General features: G+C 47.4%; 1 protein-coding gene across 2 annotated transcripts in view; it reads left to right on the plus strand.

The window, feature by feature from the left end:
- The window catches only part of CCDC148 (coiled-coil domain containing 148), a 97,404-nt gene that overhangs the window by 34,532 nt on the left and 40,546 nt on the right, over positions 1–22,326 (plus strand). For both annotated transcript variants that reach the window (XM_068137826.1, XM_068137827.1), the window contains 7 exons: positions 4,193–4,296; positions 5,633–5,715; positions 5,874–6,019; positions 6,258–6,353; positions 6,447–6,628; positions 18,147–18,285; positions 21,679–21,885. In XM_068137826.1, coding sequence (XP_067993927.1) covers positions 4,193–4,296; positions 5,633–5,715; positions 5,874–6,019; positions 6,258–6,353; positions 6,447–6,628; positions 18,147–18,285; positions 21,679–21,885 — 957 coding nt within the window. The remainder of the gene's footprint in view (positions 1–4,192; positions 4,297–5,632; positions 5,716–5,873; positions 6,020–6,257; positions 6,354–6,446; positions 6,629–18,146; positions 18,286–21,678; positions 21,886–22,326) is intronic.

Raw genomic sequence — 22,326 nt, forward strand, 5'->3', positions numbered from 1 at the left:
AAGTACAAGTTTTACTTGGCCATGTCAGCTCTGGGGAGCCTCATTTAGCTGGAACACTTTTTGCCTGCCCCATTGTTGTAGCCAGCAGGGTTGGATCTAGCCTGGTTCATTAGCTTGGGTTGGGTGCTCCACAAACAATACCTCCAGAGGCACATTTGGTAGAGAGACAGCTGAGCTCTCACATAACAACCTAACTCTTGGGTCCTGCTGCAGATCAGATTGGAGCTGTTCAGATGTCTTTGTGGCATGCTTCTGGGACGGGTGGTTTCTGCAATTGTGGCCCTGAGCTGGCTGCTGCTGGTTGCTGTGGAGGTTCCAGTGACACTGACCCTCTGCTGTGTGACACTGTGCAGTTGGCAGTCAGACTGGGGTGGGTTCTGAGACCTACAGTGGCTTTGAGAGCAGCCAGACCTCGCTGGGTAGAACCAGCCTGGAGGTAGCTTTTAAAAACTGATGTGCTGGAGCATCTCTGTGTCTTGCTTCCCAGGCTGTCCTCTGAATCATAGAATCAGTCAGGGTTGGAAGGGACCACAAGGATCATCTAGTTCCAACCCCCCTGCCATGGGCAGGGACACCCCACACTAGATCAGGCTGCCCAGAGCCTCATCCAGCCTGGGCTTAAACACCTCCAGGGATGGGGCCTCAACCACCTCCCTGGACAACACATTCCAGGGCTTCACCACTCTCATGGGGAAGAACTTCCTTCTCATGTGGAGGAGGAGAATGTGTATCTCCTGTCTTGTCAGTGGCATGCAGCACTGGAGAAAGGCTGATTTTTAATTTAATTTTATTTAAATTATTATTATTAGTTTTGTGCCATTCTGACAAGGTGGCTCTGATGACTTCCACCACTACCTACAAACCCATGGAAAATACGGAATAATTTTGGCAACAAGCTCCTTAAACAACTAGCCCAAATGTCTGGGAAGGCTTGGTGTCATCCACAGACTAGCTAGGGGTGTGTTGAGCCCACAAGAAGACTCCAGCCTCTCTGGAGCATGTGTTGCTGGCTTTGGGTGTTCACAGTTGTGTGGAAATAGAGTTTCTGGATTGGCATGCTTCACTGTGGAGTGGTAAATACATGTGAGCTGCTTTCAGTGTACAACTGCTTCAGTGATGAGTGTTAGATGGCTCCAAAACATCATCACCTTTACAGGAAGAAGTGTGAAGCTGACATTGATTTACATTCAGCTGAAATAGTTCCTTCAGGCTGAGAGACAAAAGAAGTGGGGTGGGAAATGGCAGATTTGAAACAGTCCCCTGGAGCAGGAATGTTACCTGAATACTTGTTCAGGAAGCTGCAATTCCAGAGTAAGGGTAATGCCATTTGTGTGCTTAACCTGTGCTAGCCTGGCCGTTTGTTGTCTCTCCTGTCCTTGGCTGTTCCTCTGAGCCAGGATGGCCTTTGGAATGAATGGCTGCACTGGAGTGTGTGGAAAACACTCCAAAGCAGTGCCTGAAGTGTTCCTGTGTGGGTAGCTGGGAGACCTGATCAGATGATGTCTCTGGTGCATATAAAATATAATTCAGAGCCTTCATTCAGACAGGATTGCAGAGTTCAAAAGAAAATCTGTTGGAGAAATGTGGGATTATGATAAAGTTCTGCCCTAGGTGATCCTGCTTTGGCAGGGGAGGCTTGGACTCGATCTCTGAAGGTCTCCTCCACCCTTTAATGTTCTGTGTGATTCTCACAACCCCCAAATTCCTTTAAATTGATGTCTAAAACATTTGGAAAGCCTTTGAACCAGAGCTATGAAACGAGCTCTGTTGGTTAGTGATGTCGCCATGTGCTGCTTTGTTCTGATGCTGTTTCTGAAATCTCAGTCCATGGAATGTGTAGCAGCATAATTTACTAGCTCCTGAAGCCTTACAACAAAACAAGGGGTTGCTCATGAGGCTTCTCTTTGTATTTTAAATAGCAAAAGGTGACAGTGAATGAAAGCAAAAATACCTACTTCCTTTACAGCGTTGCTCCCTTTAATGCAGGTTAAGTATAATCTAGCAAAAGCTCTGGCAGATGTTTCCTCATAGATTGGCAGGGCAGAATTCGCCTGAATTCATTCAAGCCTTAAACTAATTTGTCATCATCTTTTGGTATTTCACCTCTTCAAGCATTTTCCAGCTGAGTAGGTAGTAAAATAGACATGCTGAAAGCTCCACAGAATGGAGTGTGTGCCCACCTATTCCCTTTTGTTGCTGATTCAGGCTCGCCACGTTCCGAGTGCCGGGTTGCCCCCCCACCGAGACAGAGCCAGAGCAGCAAGTGGTGAATCAGCTGCTGGCTGCCTAAGGAAGAAAAATGCAACACCTACAGGAAAAAAAAAGAAAAGCTAATATTGCAGCAGCTCTACATAAATGTCATTGATGTTAAAATAATCTAACATCGTTTCAGTTTCAGAATGGGTTTAGAGAGGTGTGTAATTTCAAAGGGCTTTAAATATAGCACTTTGTTTGCTAAGTTTGCTCTTAGGCATCTAATGGTGAGAGGAAGCAATAAGTTACTTTTTAAACATGGAGATATGTAAGCAATAAAGATAAGGAGACATTATCTTTGATTCAAAAGCATTGTAATGTGCTGATGGAAAGCATAAAGCAGGTGTTCCCAAGCTCTCCCCTGGAACAGTCACACACAGGCCTTCCTATCAACCCCTTGTTTCTCATTCTCTGTTCTCTCTGTAGCCCCTGCTGCAGCTTCTTATGCAGGTGACACCACCAAAGCAGGGCTGCTGTAAAGCCACAGTAGGTTCACAGCCTTCTAGTTATGGTTCCTCTTTATGTGACTGTCTAGAAACCAGCTATGTTCAACCAGGCTTCTTAACCTCAGCTTCATTTGAGAGGTGTGTTTCTAGCTTCAGCATTTCAGTTGTTCTGTTTTAAAGCAAGGTTTTAGCTTTGGTGGTGGATGAAGGAGGGGCTGTGCTTTGAGAAGTGATGAGATTCTTGCTTACCTGTGTGTTAGTGCTGCAGAGTAGTGTAGAGCTCCCCTCGGAGCAGCTTGCTGGTACCACCTGCCTGGCCACGGAGGGCACAGACAGAGGGGTTTGCTTTTGTGTACTCCTGCATGTGAACACAGAGCAGGTAAGCAGGTAAAGTGTGGTTTGGTCCAGCTGTCAGCAGGCAGGAAAGGTGGCTGATCACTTCAAACAGATTGCTTCCACGTGAGCCAAGTGGAGAAGCAACATTTGTGATTCAGAAGCTGGGGTCTTTCCTATATGAGACCTGGAGTGAGACCTCAGTTTTCTCTCCCTGTAGTAACCTAGGCCAAGAGATTGCTTTTTTTTCTTGTCTTCCTACCATTCTGCAGCAGAATAATCTATCTGTAGGAAGTATGGGGAGGAGAAGTGAAGGGGCTTTGTGTGAGCTGTGGGAGCCCCTACAGTCAGAAGGGGATTTGCCACTAGGAGTTGGCTGGGGCAGGTGGTGTGAGGGAAGGCGATGGCAAGGCAGCAAAAAGGGAAGGAGCAGGAAGGGAGCCAATTCTGAACTGAAATGCTGCTTTGTCCTGAGGATCCACACCGAGAGGCCAGAAGACAGTTGTGGTGGCAGGAGGATGAGAAAGAACTGACTTGTCTCAGGGGCTTCTGGCAGCCAGGCTTCTTCTGATCTTTTTTCCTTCATTGTTGCTTGGCCAGAGTCATCTGGCTACCGCTTCATCAGCCTTCCCCTGACTGCTTTTCCTCTAGTTCAAGCAGGAACTCCATCTGTCTCAAAAGCAAGTATTTCTATTTCATCTGTGGTTGGAAGCAATGTTTTTGTGAAGCCCTCAGACAGTTTCAGAGCCTCTTTAATTGGATAGATTTTGGGAAAGCTCTCTTTTAGTAATCAGTTCTTGAAATTCTTTCTCCCTCTTTCATCTTCCCACCTGTAAGGAGGTGCATTTTTTTTTTTCTTATGCTCATCTTTCCCCCTTCACCTCCTGGGAAATAGGGATGGTGGGGGGGAAAGAACATGGACTGAATTTTTTCCCACTTTCTTTTCTCATTTAATTGGGATTTGAAATGGATTTTCCCCCACCCCCATGAAACCTGGTTAGATATGAACCTGTTGTTCCCTGGAAGAAGCACAGTTTGGAATAAAGCTTTTTAGGTTCGCTGTTCTGTAGCTAAAACCTTCCACATGAAGGCAGTTGATAAAGCTATTGAACAGATTCAAAACACTTAGAAGCTTTAATTTTTTTCCCCCCCTTCTGCAGATTAAAAAAACAAAGCAAGTATCAAAAACCAAAAAAGAGCAAATGCTGCTGAAACAGCACCAACAAGTGTGGTGGCAAGAGCAGAAAAGACTGAGTGAGAGCAGGTAAGAGCTGAGGAATCTTAATTAGCCATTGTTAGAGAAGGTCTTCAGTGAACAGATGCTGGTGTGACGCCCTTGATTCAAGGGACAGAGAGAGGAAAAGATTAAAATACCAGAACTGGAGATAGGTTTTTTTTGTGCAGGCTGTGAGAGTTGTGACCTGCATTGAGAGGAGTGTGGAGACACAAAGAGAGCACACAAAAGTAGGGGAGAACAGAGTGGATGATGTTCAGCATGCACCTCTTCATGATGAGCTCATGTATTTGTGAGAGCAGCAGAGCTTTTTAGACACTTCTTCAGACATTTCCTTCAGAGTCTGTCTCTGGATGTGCATATTGAGTACACCCAACAGGGAGCTTTGGTATTGTTCTTTTCTGTTAGCTTGTGTGTTGTGAGGGAGGTTGTAGCCAGGTGGGGGTTGGTCTCTTCTCCCAGGCAAGCAGCACCAGAACGAGAGGACACAGTCTCAGGCTGCACCAGGGGAGGTTTAGGCTGGAGGTGAGGAGAAAGTTCTTCCCAGAGAGAGTTGTTAGCCATTGGAATGTGCTGCCCAGGGAGGTGGTGGAGTCACCATCCCTGGAGGTGTTCAAAAAGGGATTGGAGGTGGCACTTGGTGCCATGGTTTAGTAGTCATGAGGTGTTGGGTGCCAGGTTGGACTTGATGATCTCTGAGGTCTTTTCCAACCTTATTGATTCTATGATTCTATGTACAGCAGATCCACGAGAGCATTTTTTGCTCTGAGGAGAGAGTCTTCTATAGAATAGAATAGAATAAACTAGGTTGGAAGAGACCTTCAAGATCATTGTATCCGACCTATCATCCAACACCACCTAATCAACTAAACCATGGCACCAAGCACCCCATCCAGTCTCCTCCTAAACACCTCCAATGGCGACTCCACCACCTCCCCTGGCATCCCATTCCAATGGGCAATCACTCTCTCTATGAAGAATTTCCTCCTAACATCCAGTCTAAACCTCACCTGGTGCAGCTTGAGACTGTGTCCTCTTGTTCTGGTGCTGGTTGCCTGGCAGAAGAGACCAACCCCCACCTGGCTACAACCTCCCTTCAGGGAGTTGTAGAGAGCAAGAAGGTCTCCCCTGAGCCTCCTCTTCTCCAGGCTAAGCAGCCCCAGCTCCCTCACCCTCTCCTCCTATGGCTTGTGTTCCAAACCCCTCACCAACTTTGTTGCCTTTCTATGCCACCTTCATGTCCAAGTCCTTCACTTGCCACCTTCCTGGGCAAATTTACTTTATTAGAGTATTTGAGACTTATCATTCTTGAAAACTTAATGAATAAGAAATTGCAGCTTCTGTAAAACTCTTTCATATCTTCCAGGCAAAAAACAGAAGCAGAAATAAAGACTTTTCTTGATGAGGAAAGCCATAAGCACTGCTTTTGGGGGGATGTGAGAGACTTGGGTAAGAATTTTTCATTGATGTTGACTATAATAAGTAAGACATTATCTTGATGACTTGAGGTTTCAAATCCCCATCTTGGCAGGTGTAGATTAGAAAGCAGAGTGCTGTGTAGTATTTTGTGTGCTTGAGAAAGCTCTCTGTTTGATTTTTGGATCTAGAGCATCAGTTATCAAAGGAGCGGGCTGCGTTCCGGGGAGATACTGTTGCTCCTATCTGGCAGCTGAAAGAGCAGTTGAAATCCAGGCTGTCTGAAATGCTGTCTTGCCTGAAAGCTAAGATCAATCCAGCTGAGATGTTACAGCAGGTTGGTATTTTAACTTTGCTTTGACGATTTATTATCACGGTGTATTTAGCACCTCATTTTCATGGAGTGCTTGGAGAGTGTAACTGACATTCAGAGCACCCAGTAACCTCTCTGCTTGCCACGGCGGAAAGCAGCGAAGCCTGTGCGAGCTGTGGAAATGAGGCTCTTAGTTTCTAAAAGAGGAGCTTTCATGCTGAAACAAGACAAAGAAGTAACAGTAATCTGTTTCATCAACTAGATTGAGTTTGTGAAGAAGCAACAGAAAGTGATCTTGGAAGCCCTTACCCATGAACGTCTGGCTTTGGAAAGAGAGCTTGAGGACTGTAAAACAAAAGTAAGCAAGCTTTGTAAGCTTAATTGGCGAGGTGGGGGGGTTGAGAGAGGAAATACAATGCAAGGAAGTCTGAGCAGCCTTTTTTCATCGCAGGCATTAGCACATTCTTTTGAAGAGATAAATGGAGTTAGCCTTGAAGTTCCTTCAGCACTCCTGTCTTTGGAATGCCCTTACCCTGACGTGAAGACCTTAGTTATCAGTGAATACCGAAAGCTTGCCAGCGGCTTCCGCTCTAAGCTCCAGGAGATTGATCAGCAATTAGAAGTTTTACATAGGTAATGATGTCTGGCTTGGGGTTTCTTTTTGCTGGGTATAAAATAATAGAGTTACGTGTTTTGTAACCTTTACAGTTATGTGTTTTGTGCCGGGTTCTGCACATTGGCCACACCAACCCCATGCAGAGCTACAGGCTGGGGTCAGAGTGGCTGGAGAGCGGCCAGGTAGAGAGGGACCTGGGGGTAGTGGTCGATAGTAGGCTGAACATGAGCCAGCAGTGTGCCCAGGCAGCCAAGAAGGCCAATGGCATCCTGGCCTGCATCAGGAGCAGTGTGGCCAGCAGGAGCAGGGAGGTCATTCTGCCCCTGTACACTGCACTGGTTAGGCCACACCTTGAGTCCTGTGTCCAGTTCTGGGCCCCTCAGTTTAGGAAGGAGGTTGACTTGCTGGAACGAGTCCAGAGAAGGGCAACGAAGTTGGTGAGGAGCTTGGAACACAAGCCCTGTGAGGAGAGGCTGAGGGAGCTGGGGTTGCTTAGCCTGGAGAAGAGGAGACTCAGGGGTGACCTTATTGCTCTCTACAACTACCTTAAAGGGGGGTGTGGACAGGCGGGGGTTGGTCTCTTCTCCCAGGCAACCAGTACCAGAACAAGAGGACACAGTCTCAGGCTGCACCAGGGGAGGTTTAGGCTGGAGGTTAGGAGGAAGTTTTACCCAGAGAGAGTGATTGCCCATTGGAATGGGCTGCCTGGGGAGGCGGTGGAGTCACCATCACTGGAGGTGTTGAGGAGGAGACTTGATAGGGTGCTTGGTTGCATGGTTTAGTTGATTAGGTGGTGTTGGATGATAGGTTGGACATGATGATCTTGAAGGTCTCTTCCAACCTGGTCTGGTCTGGTCTGGGCTATTCTATTCTATTCTATTCTATTCTATTCTATTCTAGCTGCATACATGCCTTGGCCATTGGAGTTGGTTCTGGCTTATGAGAGCCGAGAGCTCTGCCCTGTTCTCTGGGGTTAGACAGCCTGAGAGAACAGAGGCAATCCCTTCCAAAGCTCTCATCTGAAATAATCAGTGAAAAGTTCTGGGGATTAAAGAACCAACAGTCTGCTGTGCATCCAATGTCCTCTTCATGTGCCCTTGTATGAATAAAAATGATTCTTTCTGTATGGTAATTACTCTCAAATGTATGCTAGGAAAGTGGAGTCTTTCTAAGAGAGAGAGAGAGAGCTAGAATGTTTATATCTATACAGCAGATAAACAGACCAATTTTTTTTCCACAAGTTTTGGACCACTGCAGTAATTCTCTTAAAGAAATGTAAAAAGGCTGTGTAGCTTGGGCTCAGAATAATCAAAAAGGAGGAGAAAATTTTCTGCTAACAAAAATCTTTGCAGAAAGACCTCAAACATTCATAATGATCAAGAAGTGTAACATGCCTGCATGGCTATAGAATAAAGCTTAAGCTTTGCTGTGTTCACAGCCAGGTTGGATGGCACCTTGAGCAACCTGATCTAGTAGGAGGTGTCCCTGCCCATGGCAGGGGGTGGGAACTAGATCATCTTTAAGGCCTCTTCCAAACCAAACCATTCTATGATTCTGCTGAGGCTAACCTGAGTCTGGAGATAGTGGGCTGCAGATACCAGGCCAGCTTTGACTTTTTTGCCATGCCATCTGCTGATATTCCTCTGGCACAGAATGGCATCAGGCTTTAAGAGGAGTAAGGATAGGAAGGTCATTGGAATTGTTTGAAGCCTGGGCAGAAGAAAGTGGAGAGAGCAGAGAAGTCCTGAAGTTTTGTTGGATAAACAATCACATGCTGCTTCTAAATCTCCCTCTTCCTCTATGTGCACCAAAAGCACTGCTCTTAAATCTCCTGCCACTGCTGCTGAATCATTGTGGGGGCGCTGGAACAGGTGGAAGGTGTTGGATCCCATATGAAGTGATGTGTTATAATCCACTTAGGGTTGTGTTAACTGTACAGGTATTCTGTGGATGGTTCTTCTGCTACCTGGCACCTATATAGGATTAGTGTCAGAGCTGTGAGAACACAACACTTATTAACATTGTTCTGATCTTTCACATATTTATGCCATTTGTTAAACAGCAGGTGGCAAATTTACAGCAGTTCCTTTGCTCTCTGAAATTTGGTTACAGTTGATAGAATCAGTAAGGTTGGAAGAGACCTCAAAGATCATCAAGTCCAACCTGTCACCCAGCACCTCATGACTACTAAACCATGGCACCGAGTGCCACATCCAATCCCCTCTTGAACACCTCCAGGGATGGTGACTCCACCACCTCCCTGGGCAGCACATTCCAACGGTGAACAACTCTCTCAGTGAAGAGCTTTCTGCTCACCTCCAGCCTAAAGTTCCCCTGGTGCAGTTTGAGACTGTCCCCTCTTGTTCTGGTGCTGGTTGCCTGGGAGAAGAGACCAACCCCCACCTGGCTACAACCTCCCTTCAGGGAGTTGTAGACAGCAAGAAGGTCTCCCCTGAGCCTCCTCTTCTCCAGGCTAAGCAACCCCAGCTCCCTCAGCCTCTCCTCATGGGGCTTGTGGGCGAGGCTTCTCCCCAGCCTCATTGCCCTCCTCTGGACACAATGTCCTTCTCCAATGTTCTCAATGTCCTTCTTAAACTGAGGTGCCCAGAACTGGACACAGGACTCAAGCTGTGGCCTAACCACTGCTGTATACATGGCAGCATGACTTCCCTGCTCCTGCTGGCCACGTTATTCTTGATGCCAGTTGCTCTTATGGAAGAAGTTTTAACAACCTCTGTGAGAAAATCTCTGACAAATGCTAAGCCCTTAAATATGCACAAAGTCTTTCTGGTGGTTTCAATTAAAATTGGGTTGATGTTCATGATCAACACAATTTGGGAGGAAATTCATACATTGAAATCCCCTGACCCAGCCAGCACGTGTGCTACTGAATAATAGACAAACAGCCGTGGAGGTGACAGACTCTGTGGAAATGGTTGGGAAATCTGCTGTGGGCTTTTCATTCATCACACACCAGGTTTGAATTGGGTGCCTGAGTTAGCTAATTCTGCACTGGTAATTAAGCACCCTCCAGACTTAAAGCTAAACTGCCATGTTTGTAGGGGGAAAAACCATCAGTTGTGGGCATGGAAATATGCAGTGATACTTCGAAGGAATGAAGTTCTGATATCTAGGTGGGAAAAAGGAAATGAATGTAGCTGAAAGCAGTGCCTGGTGGTGGTGGTGGTGGGTTGTGTCAGCAATTTGCCAGTGGGATGTGAGGGTAGGTTGTGTAGGACAACTGACCCAATTTGGACCAGAGCCTGCCAGTTCTTGTTAGCTGGAGATGCATGAAATCATAAATGAACCACCAGCAATGGTCTGAGGCATTTTATTTAAAGATAGATCTTGGTCCTTTGCTTGTTTGCTTTCCAGTCTCCAAATCTTTAGTCATAGAATTGTCAGAGCTGGAAGGGACTTCAAGGATCATCTAGTTCCAATCCCCCTGCCATGGGCAGGGACACCTCACACTAGAGCAGGTCACTCAGAGACCCATGCAGCCTGGCCTTAAAACCCTCCAGGGATGAGGCTTCTACCACCTCCCTGGGTAATCTGTTCAGAGTTTCACCACCTTTGTGGTGAAGAACTTCTTCCTAGCTTCCAAACTGAGTCTACCCACTTGTAGTTTTGTTCCATTCCCCCTAGTCCTGTCACTACCTGAAGCCCTAAAAAGTCCCTCCCTAGCTTTCTTATAGGCCCCCTTCAGATACTGGAAGGCCACAATAAGGTTTTCTCGGAGCCTTCTCTTCTCCAGACTGAACAGCCCCAACCCCCTCAGTCTTGTCTTCATAGGAGGGGAGCTCCAGCCCTCCTCATGGCCCTTCTCTGGACACATTCCAGAACCTCCAGGTCTTTGATGTAATAGGGGTTCCAGAACTGGAGGCAGTACTCCAGGTGGGGTCTCACCAGAGTGGAGCAGAGGGAGGGAACTACACTCCTCTTGATGAAGCCCAGAAAGCCAACCACATCCTGGGCTGCAAGTCCACCAGCACCAGCTTTTTGTCCACCAGCACCCCCAAGTCCTTTTCTTCAGGGCTGCTCTCAAGCCAGTCCCTGCCCAGCCTGTATTGGTCTGGCTTGGGATTGGCCTGACCCAGATGCAGGACCTTGCACTTGGTCTTGTTGAACCTCATGAGGTTGGCTTGGGCCCACCTCTCCAGCCTTTCAAGGTCCTTCTGGATGGCATGTGTTGCTCATTTTTGTTTCTGTGCTTTTCTGCACAGCAAGGATGAAATGTGTTTTCCATGAAGAAAAGCAAGGCTTTGTTCTCATGCTGTTGCTTACTTCCAAAAATCTGGGGTATATGAAGGACACCACACTCTTTGTCACTTCTTACACTTATATTGGCTAATTTGCATGCAAATATGTTATGGGCATGCCTTAGTGGTTTAAGTGTTCTATAATTCATCAAGCTAACTTTGATCCAACAATCCTGTCAAGCATTGAGTGGCAGGTTTGTGACCTTGGTGTGTATCCACTGCACTGATGAATGCAGCCTTAACGAAGCCTTTTGCAATCATCCTCACTGCTTTGTGCCCGAAGATAGCAAACATTCTCCTGCAATATGTTATTTTTCTCACTTCTGTGATTTGCTCAGTAGAACAATTATGATAACATAACTGAGTCACTTTGAGGATTCTCTGTCATTCTTCCTCTCCTGCCGCACGCTTGAACGTGCAGTAAAGAGACCTGAAGTTGATAGCAGCCTTCTGGTGTTCCACACCTCGTTGTTTAACTGCTCAGGCTGTCTGAGCAGAAAGTTGGGAAAATGTGCTTAGAATCTCCAAATTAAAATCAGAATAAAGCAATGGTCTGCTATATTCTTTGTGTGGATCTGAGCTACAGGAGGGGAGATTTAGATTTGATGTTAGGAAGAAGCTTTTCACTGTGAGGGTGGTAAGACACTGGCACAGGTTGCCCAGGGAGGTGGTGGAAGCCTCATCCCTGGTGGTTTTTAAGGCCAGGCTGGATGGGAATGGAATGAAGCTGGAGGTGGGGAGATTCAGGCTGGAGGTGAGGAGGAGGTTCTTCACCATGAGAGTGGTGAAGCCCTGGAATGGGTTGTCCAGGGAGGTGGTTGGGGTGCCGTCCCTGGAGGTGTTTAAGGCCAGGCTGGATAAGGCTCTGGCCAGCCTGATCTAGTGTGGGGTGTCCCTGCCCATGGCAGGGGGTTTGAAACTAGATGATCCTTGTGGTCCCTTCCAACCCTGACTGATATTATGATAACCTGCTGTAGTGTGAGGTGTCCCTGCCTGTGGCAGGGGCATTGGAACTAGATGATCCTTGAGGTCCCTTTCAACCCTGAGAATTCTATGATTCTGTGCTTTCCAGCCCTTCTGAAATGTATATTGCAGCATTTATTGCTTTCAGAAAGGAAGAACTTGGTTGTTTGGGCTGGGTTATGTTTGTGGTTTTTTTTTCCCCAAGCATAATATAGGATGTTTTATAATCTAAATCATCTGCTTTTGCTGCTGCTAAAAGACAAATATTTGTGTTTGAGAAATACCCAAGCCCTGAGTTATCCCATGAGCTGTGGATTTGGAAGGGATGTGTTTGTTGTAGCTGGTGATTCTCTAAGCACCATTACTCTTTCTCTTTTTTTTTCCTTTGGCCATGGGTTCCAAGGATTTCTGAATTATTTAGCCAACTGAAGAATGAATGGAGTATGGTGTGTTCAGCCCTGTATCCTCTGCAGCAGCCTTTTGGAGGTATCAGGGTTTAGTCCAGAATATTCAGTTCCTCTTTTCAGGCCTCTTCCCAGGATGTCTCTGGTACAACAATCAGTGACTGACGTAATTAACAGTCAGGGAGGTTAACATCTCACTTGGTGGCATTGTGGCAGCCTGTGTGCCTGCAGGTTCCACAGGAGCATCCATCGCTGTGGCAAAGGGTCTGTGGGGGACTCCAGGGCGAAGAGGGGACCTTCCCTTCCCAGTAGTTTGTATTCCTTAGCACGTGTGAAGCCAGAGATGACTGCAGGGTGAATCTGTTTCAAGGGAAGCAGCTGCCTCAGGGGTGTGGAGTACCAGACAATTGCTGTGTTTCAGTTCTGACACAAAATAAAGATGGCTCTGTTTCCTAGCAGGATGATACATGGAATGAAAGCAAGCCCTCCATTGCAAATTTGGGTCATGCATTCAGCCTGGTGAAAGTTTGTCAATATCTTGACAGTGAATGAGCCTGATATCAGCCTAAATATTCCTGTAAATGTGTTGGCACTGCTCGAACTCGGCTGAGACTGGCTCTTCCTTCCTGGAATTTTACAGCCATTGAAGCGAGGCAGATCTTGAGGGCAGGCAGGCAGGCTACTTTGGAATTCTCCTCACATTTTATGGGTATGAATACACTGGGCTGAATCATGCTGCCTTTTTTTCTTTTTGGCTATTTGTCTGTGAACAGCTGACAAAATCTCAGCACAGCTGACAAATTCTGGCACAGCTGACAAAGCCAGGCGTTGGCAGGCAGTTTGTCTCGGCTTACAATAAACTACTTGTAGCTTTAGCTATAGCTCATCGCTCCCCGGTGTGGCTTCCACGGACCTTGGTTTCTCCAGCTTGTTCCCGAGGTGTGCAGAGACCCTTTGCTAGCTGGCTGTTAGAGGAGCAGACAAGTCAGAGGGAAGGGTCAGGTATGGGAGGCAAAAATCACCAGGCTGGCCTTCAGACCACAGAATCTGCAGCTTTTCCTGCTCTCAAGTTCATGGCACAACATTTCCTGACCAGGCTGCTTCAACCCCATGCAGTGCTACAGGCTGGGGGCAGAGTGGCTGGAGAGTGGCCAGGTAGAGAGGGACCTGGGGGTACTGGTCGTTGGTAGGCTGAACATGAGCCTGCAGTGTGCCCAGGCAGCCAAAAGGGCCAATGGCATCCTGGCCTGAATCAGGAGCAGGGAGGTCATTCTGCCCCTGTACACTGCACTGGTTAGGCCGCACCTCAAGTACTGTGTCCAGTTCTGGGCCCCTCAGTTTAGGAAGGAGGTTGACTTGCTGGAGTGAGTCCAGAGAAGGGCAATGAAGTTGGTGAGGGGTTTGGAACACAAGCCCTGTGAGGAGAGACTGAGGGAGCTGGGGTTGCTTAGCCTGGAGGAGACTCAGGGGAGACCTTATTGCTGTCTACAACTACCTGAAGGGAGGCTGTAGACAGGCAGGGGTTGGTCTCTTCTCCCAGGCAAGCAGCACCAGAACAAGAGGACACAGTCTCAGGCTGTGCCAGGGGAGGTTTAGGTTGGATGTTAGGAAGAAGTTCTATACAGAGAGAGTGATTGCTCATTGGAATGGGCTGCCCAGGGAGGTGGTGGAGTCACCATCATTGGAGGTGTTCAGGAGGAGACTTGATGGGGTGCTTGGTGCCATGGGTTGGTTGTTTAGGTGGGTTGGATTGGTTGATGGGTTGAATGCGATGATCTTGAAGGTCTCTTCCAGTCTGGTCTAGTCTAGTCTATTCTGCTTTAGACAGAGACCTGCATTTCTTCACAAGCCTGTGTGGCCAGAAATATCTAAGGCAGATTGTTAGGAAAGAGAATGTTAGCTCTTAGAATTCTGTCTCATTGCTGTCACCAGAACAAGGTTTTGAAACAGCACCATGCTGAGGGGTATCAGGACTCCCAGAAGAGGATTACTGATTCCTTTCAGAAATTGCAAGGAGTAGTTTGAAATCCAACCCCTACTACAGAAAACACTCTCTAGGATGGTTGGTACTCTCTGAGTAAAGGCTGGCCAGGGTTTATGGTGGTTCTCCTATCAGACAAACAAAATATTGGGGCTGAGAAGACAGGAATGCCAGCTGCTTTCCTTTGGGGGGGGGAAAGGGGGGAAAGTATTTTTCCCACTTGGTTCAGCATGAGTAGGAACAGTTGCAGGGGGGAGAGATGGAAACCGTGGCAAAGAATAATTAATTGGTTCATTAGAGTTATTCTTCAGAAAGCCTACATCTCAGAACATCAATCTGTGACACAGAGATTCTAAAATTAATAAATGAACTGATTTCATAGAAAAGCTCCCTCTAGAGAAAAATGAAGAGTTTAAAACATTAATTTCTGAGGATCAGCTGCACAAGGTTTTTCTTAGAGGCAGTAAATTCTTGTCTTTGGAGGACTGTGTCCGCTGTTTGGAGCGCTGCAGCTTGAAAGCTGTAAGATATTGCTGCAGCAGTTCCCCCTGTGAAGGATTCCTGTGCCCTGGTTCACTTTCTGGGGCACTATTTCTTCTTTAGACTTAGCTTATGAAAAACACTTGGCTCAGGCATCCATATTCTCTGTCTGGCTTGGGGGATGCAAGCAGTCACCTACAAGGAAACATTTCCATTGCCATTCTGCCTTTGCTGGTGTAATTTCACTTATGTTGGCTGCAGCATTTACTTGGTAGCTGTTGGTTGCTGCACATAAACTTTTTGTTAACAGGAGCTCAATCTTTTCTCTCCCTCCTTTCAAAGCCACCTCCATTTCTTTTCGTGGTGGCTGGCTTCAACAGCAGTGAGCTGGGTCCTGGAAATGGTTTGTCAGAGACTTCACACAATTTGTAAGAAGAAAAAAAAGGGCAGTAAGTGGCAAGTATGAATAATACCTATCTGTCTTGTGGAACTTGCAGAGAGAAGCAATCTCCTTCCACAGCTTTATTAATTTCAGCCAGCTAATGATTCTCCAAGACAGTGTTATTAGTGTAGTGCTGCTGCTCCTAAATCTGTATCTGCACAAGGATGGGGAGCTCCACTGTAGGAGCTTGCAGTGCTGTGCCCTGACACATTCCCCTGCAGTGATGTTTGAAGTCTGGAGAGGCAAGATAAGGTGTGATGGAGTGATAAGACTTTATATGTCCTGCTCACCACCCCAGGAGGGTGAGCTGCGAGCTGCCTGCTTGGGGTTTGGGCTTGCTGTTGAGTTCTGGGTTTTGCTGCCAACAAATGCAGATTGTGACCCTTTCTCCTGGCTGGAGAAACAGACCAAAGTGTCAGTGTATGCCCTTTGTCTTAAGGACACCTCAGGGTTTTCCAAAGCTAATTTTTCACATGTCACTTTCATTTTACTCTATTGATAAACAGAAAAGCCACTCAAGAGCACTACCACAGTGGGCCAGCCAAGAGTTAGTGCTTCCTGTTTCCCACAGCAACCCCTTCCATGACTGGACTCTCCCTGTGTACAACCCAAACAGCATTACTGCAGAACTCTGCTTTGTTTTGGTTTGAGGTTGGTTGGTTTGTTTGTTTGGCAGGGGGTAGGGAGGTTTGTAGCACTGATAGTCTTGGTGGAGCATATCAAAGGAGATAGGAGGCAGTTTCTCCTTATCTGGCAGTCTTTATTATGGTGCTACTTGCTCAAAAGGCAAGAGCAACTCCTAACACTTACTCAAAGGAAAACAAAATACAGAAGCAGTGCACAGAGTGTGTGAGAAGCAAGGTGTTCATGCCTCAGGAATAATAGCTGTAATGTTTCCCCAAGCTTGGCTCTCACTCAGCAGCCACCATTCTGATCCTGGAATGATGATTCTGTGTTGAAAATGTTAGAGTAGGATAAGAATCTTTCTTTTTATTTTCTTTCTTTTTTCCTCCTGTATGTCAGAGAATGAAGAATAGAAGTGAGGAGGAAGGAACCTCTGATTACCAGCTGTATCCAGAAAGATGAGAGGACTGCTGGCTCAGGAAGTCCCAGAGCTGCAAACAGTTGGAGGCTGCAGGAATGTTTTTTTGGGGGGGAAGGGCAGAATCCTATGATTACCTTCCTTTAATTTTCCCTAAGCTTTTAGTCACTTATGCAAACAGGCCACTGGGATGGAGAGACCTTTTGGTCTGACTCAGTGCTGCTGCAACAAAAGCCTGGCGTTAATCCCTCTAAGGCCCAGGGTCAGATTGAGGGTGAAATCTAATCTACCAGATCCAAATCTGTGGTGCTCTGCTTTGGGTTTATGTTCCTTCTAGCTACCCACATTTCTGCAATGCATGGATGCTGCTGATTGCTGCACCTACTCCAGTTCTGGGCCCCTCAGTTTAAGAAGGAAATCAAGACACTTGAATGTGTCCAGAGAAGGGCAACAAGGCTGGGGAGAGGCCTTGAGCACAGCCCTGTGAGGAGAGGCTGAGGGAGCTGGGGTTGCTTAGCCTGGAGAAGAGGAGGCTCAGGGGTGACCTCATTGCCCTCTACAGCTACCTGAAAGGTGGTTGTAGCCAGGAAGGGGTTGGTCTCTTCTCCCAGGCAACCAGCACCAGAACAAGAGGACACAGTCTCAAGCTGCACCAGGGGAAGTTTAGGCTGGAGGTGAGGAGAAAGTTCTTCACTGAGAGAGTCATTAGTCATTGGAATGTGCTGCCCAGGGAGGTGGTGGAGTCACCGTCCCTGGAGGTTTTCAAGAGGAGATTGGACGTGGCACTTGGTGCCATCGTCTGGTCATGAGGTCTGTGCTGACAGATTGGACTCGATGATCCTCGAGGTCTCTTCCAACCTTAGTGATACTGTGATATTCTTTTGGCAAATTCTCACTCTTTGGCTTTGCTGATGAGGCTAGGGGTGTCAGTTGCTTTTTAAACTGGTTCCTCCTTTAGCTACACCCAGGTATCATCACATCACCTTATGATCACTTTAGTGCTCAGTGGCAGAGGCTGATCATCTTCTTTGCATGCTGTGCTTTCTGTGTGGTGTGTCTGTCACAGGTTTGGGAAAGTTGGCATCACTCCCCCACAAAAAGGCAGCTTAGGGAAGGAGCCATTCACTTGAATGGTGGCACAAAAACTGATTGTGTTAGAAAAGCAGTATAGGTTTGCTTTGTTTAGTTAGTCAATCAAAATTATCTGTGGCTCATCAATGTGCCCTTGTGGCCAAGACGGCCAGTGGTATCCTGGGGTGCATTAGTAAAAGTGTGTTCAGCAGGTCTAGGGAGGTTCTTCTCCCCTTCTGCTTTGCCCTGGTGAGACCACACCTGCCATACTGAGTCCAGTTTGGGGCTCCCCAGTTCAAGAAAGGCAGGGATCTGCTGGAGAGGGTCCAGTGATGAGCCTCAAGGATGATTAAGGGACTTGAACCTCTGTCCTATAAAGAAATACTGAGACAACTGGGCCTGTTTAGTCTAGAGAAGAGAAGGCTGAGAGGACACCTTATTAATGTCTGTAAATATTTGAGAGGTGGGTGTCAAGGAGGGGGACAGGCTCTTTTCAGTGGTGCCTGGTAGGACAAGGAATAATGGATATAAGCTGGAACACAGGAAGTTCCACCTCAGCATGAGGAGAAACTTCTTTGCTCTGAGGTTGATGGAACACTGGAGCAGGTTGCCTGGAGGGGTTGTGGAGTCTCTTTCTCTGGAGACTTTGAAAGCCATCCTGGATGTGTTCCTGTGTGGCCTGCCCTAGGTGATCCTGCTTTGGCAGGGGGTTTGGACCTGTTCTCTGGAGGTCTGATCCAGCTCCTAACATTCTATGATTCTGTGATTGCTCAGCTTTGCTCCAGCCTGCAGTTTGCAGGGACAGGGGTGTGACCCCAACGAAAGGTCAGGTCTGTAGAAATCCTTCTCACTTGGAATGTTCTGCTGGGGCTGATTGGTTTGTATTTCTACAGGAATATTGACTGGAAGGAAGAGGATCAGAGGGTTTTCCAGACTGTTATCAGTCAGTATCCAAGTGATCTCCAGAGGAGAAGGACTTTGTACCTTGACATGCTGCAGAGATGCCTTCCTCACAAATCTCGGTGTGACCTGGTCAGTATCCCTTTAAATCAGATCACTTCTTACTTAAACCATATGTTGAACACTTGTGTTAAAGAATGTTTATCAAAGGTGGGGGCTTCTTTATCTCTTAACTATAGCTTTGATTTTGCACAGTGAAGAAAGGATGTCCCTGTCTCCAAAACCCTTGAAGTTGAAACCTTGTCACAGGATCACAGGATGTTAGGGGTTGGAAGGGACCTCTGGAGATTGAGTCCAACCCCCCTGCCAGAGCAGGGCCATAGAATCTAGCACAGGTCATACAGGAACGCATCCAGATGGGGCTGGAAAGTCCCCAGAGAAGGAGACTCTGCAGTCCCTCTGGGGAGCCTATTCCAGTGCTCTGTGACCCTCACAGTGAAGAAGTTTCTCTTGATGTTGAGGTGGAACCTCCTGTGCTGGAGTTGATATCCATTACTCCTTGACCTATCCCAGGGTGCAACTGAGCAGAGCCTGTCCCCTCCCTCTTAACCCCCAGCCCTCAGATATTAATAACCATTGATTAAATCCCCTCTCAGTCTTCTCTTCCCCAGACTAAACAGCCCCAGGTCCCTCATCCTCTTCTCACAGGGCAGTGCTCCAGTCCCTTCATCATCCTTGTAGCCTTCCCTTGGACTCTCTCCAGCAGAACTTTGTCCCTCTTCGACTGGGGAGCCCAAAACTGGATGCAATATTCCAGGTGTGGCCTCACCAGGGCAGAGTAGAGGGGTAGGAGAACCTCCCTTGATCTGCTGGACACTCTCCTCTTAATGCACCCCAGAACTGCCACTTCAGACTGAGCACTGTGGAGATGTTATGTCTCCACGTGCTCTTGCCATCAAACTCCCCATGTTAATTGGTTGGCATTGCTTCTGCTGTACAGCTTTATTGTTCTGCCATGCTCTGCTGCTTGTGGTGTTTGTTTTTTTATGAGGATCTACAGCACTGTCTAGGAACAGCTATTTTAATTGCTCTGTGGCACATATATAGCAGGAAGAGGGAAGTTATCTCCTGTTCTCAGGGAGAGGCTATTTTTATGTGCCGAACGCCTTTCACATTGATTGCTGATTCCTCTCACACTCCACAGTGAATGAGCATAGAGCAGCTAATAGAGAAACCTATTTCAAGGCTAGAACACTTCAGGATGTTCATAAGTAAAGCAGGGAGGCTTTTTTTATCTTTGCATGTATTTTTAGACCGTCTGCTTGCTGGTGTTTGAGGAGTTCCTAGTGCAAAGGAAGGGTGAGAGCCGAGCAGTGCTGATCAGTTTCACCAAAAATGAACTTCAGGGCACTTCAGAACTTTGTCTGTGAGAACTGGGCTGAGTAACTCTGGGCTTTGTACAGGGCTGTTGTGCTTTAAATGTAGGCATTATTGATTCTTTGAAGGTTCATTTAAGACTTCAGGTTTCTAAATTTAAAACTCCTAATTCAGTGTGGAATTGATGACTCTTAGTGTGGGTGTGTTCATGTGACAGGTACAGGAATGTTAAAACACCACTAAGGTCTAGTCTGAAAATGTTTGTGCTACAGGAGAATGCTACTTGGAGCCTTCTGTGCTGCCTTCTCACTGGAGAAGACTGAATCAGTGGGCAAGCACAGTGCTTGATCCAGTAGCAGGTCCTCAGAGAGAGGACTGTGTTCAGAAGTGCAAACTCTCCACCCTGTTTCTTGCTTACGCTTGGCTTAGCCTTAGGTCTTGCTGAGTTTGTGGCAGCAGCAATGGCAATGTGATCTGACACGATGGCCTGCATGCATTTGACCAAATAGGAGCTCCAGAGGTAGTGGTACAACTTGCTCTTCATCCAGCTATGAGCTGATAGGACTGTCTGTGAGCTAGGCACCAGATGAGTCAGCATCCCTGTGGTTCCCTGCCCAAAGCCTGTAAATTAGCATCAGGAATGGTGCCTATGACGCTTGGGAACAGATAGTCATCACTGGAACCTCCTTCATCCCTGGAACTTGTATTTTTTGGACATGTAAGACAGATTCATGACTTAACTGCCTCAGTCTCTACAGCCTTCCCTGTTACTGCCTCTGCTGAAATCTTGAATGTCACTGAATGAGGCCCAAAATGTGTATTTAAGATGAAATGCCTTTTTTGTTAGGTAGTAGCAGCAGGCTGCTTGCCAAGATAGGAATTGATTTCCAAATCTCCTCTTAGGAGAGATAAAATGAAGCTTATTGTCATCTGTACAGTATCTGTACAACTCCTTTAATTGGTGCTCTCTTTGTAGAGCATCACCCAGCCTCATCTTGCGACAAGTGCTGCGTGCCTCTGCAGAGGCATTTAAAGCCCCCCCCCCCCCTTGCACTTGACATGCTGTAGGGCAGGAAGGAACCACTATATTACATTTTTGCCTACTGCAGAAGCACAGCTCAGATGAGAGCAGTGGGACGTCAGGTTACTGCAATGCCATGTGGCACAGGGAAAGGCTGGAGCGATGCCACTGCCAACCAACCTGGGCAGCTGGCAGGATACTTCTGGGCCTTAAATTATGGATTCCATAGGCATATTGGATGTATGGCAATGAAATCCATTACAGAATCACACAGAATCAGCCAGGTTGGAAAAGACATCCAAGATCATCAAGTCCAACCTATCACCCAACCCTAACTAATCAACTAGACCATGGCACTGAGTGCCTCATCCAGTCGCTTCTTAAACATCTTCATGGGTGGTGACTCCACCACCTCCCTGGGCAGCACATCCCAATGGGCAATCTCTCTATCTATGAAGAACTTCTTCCTAACATCCAGCCTAAACCTCCCCTGGTGCAGCTTGAGACTGTGTCCTCTTGTTCTGGTGCTGGCTGCCTGGCAGAAGAGACCAACCCCCACCTGGCTACAACCTCCCTTCAGGTAGCTGTAGAGAGCAATAAGGTCTGCCCTGAGCCTCCTCTTCTCCAGGCTAAGCAACCCCAGCTCCCTCAGCCTCTCCTCACAGAGCTGTGCTCCAGACCCCTCTCCAGCTTTGTTGCCCTTCTCTGGACACCTTCCAGTAACTCAACATCTTTCTTGAATTGAGGAGCCCAGAACTGGACACAGGACTCAAGGTGTGGTCTAACCAGTGCTGAGTAGAGGGCAGAATGACTTCCTTGCTCCTGTTGGCCACACTATTCCTCATGCAGGCCAGGATGCCATTGGCCTTGGCCACCTGGGCACACTGCTGGCTCATGTTCAGCCTACTATCAGACAGTACCCACAGGTCCCGTTCTGCCTGGCCGCTCCCTAGCCACCCTGTCCCCAGCCACCCTGTCCCCAGCCTGTAGCACTGCACGTGGTTGTTGTGGCTAGTGTGTAGAATCTGGCACTCAGACTGTTAAGTCTCATGCCATTACCAAAATGTCTGGAATTGTTTAATTGATCCATAGGCTTTAAACCTTTCTGGCATGCTTTGTGTCTCCAGGTTGCTCATGAGAAGGCCTGGGAGCGGTGCCGCTTCGCCAGGAGCCGGCGCAGGGCTGTGGTGCTGGGCTGGGCTCAGGCCAGGGAAGCCTTTCTGCTGCGGGCAGCGGCGACCGCCGCCGAAGCCTCTGCTGCCCAGGAGGCAGAGGTGCTGCTGGCCCACAGCAGGCAAAAGCAGCAGCAGCTTTGTGCTGAGCTGAAGGCACAGGTGAGTTCAGTTACAAAAGTACCACTTCCAAGTCTGTGTTCACAAAATGAAGTTATGGTGTGTGAGTGGAGGTAAACTAACCAAAGCTCACTGTCATCACCCTGCTTCTGCTGTCCTCTGATGGAATTGTTTGGGACAGGTAGGGAAAGGAACAAACTGGAATCTGCTGGCAGAGAGCAGTGTGTTTGTGAACACTGATTGTGAAGCAAATGATTTTGAAGATGCTCAGTTTCCTTACCAGGAAGAGTCTCTGTTAGCTTTACAGGCAACCCTTGAACTTAGTTTGTCATCATTTGATTAAGAATTTGGTTACCTAGCACACTTTTAGGCCTCACAATGAGTTTCATACTCTCTATAAACTGCATTCCATTTATCTGTACTACCACCAGCTTTTTAGATTAACACTGGTCTGCTGTCAGAGAAATAATGAGTATTTGCCTT

This window comes from Melanerpes formicivorus, unplaced genomic scaffold (genome assembly GCF_026170545.1).
Source record: "Melanerpes formicivorus ecotype bairdi unplaced genomic scaffold, bMelFor1.0.p_v2 SCAF_5, whole genome shotgun sequence".
Taxonomy (NCBI): Eukaryota; Metazoa; Chordata; class Aves; order Piciformes; family Picidae; genus Melanerpes; species Melanerpes formicivorus.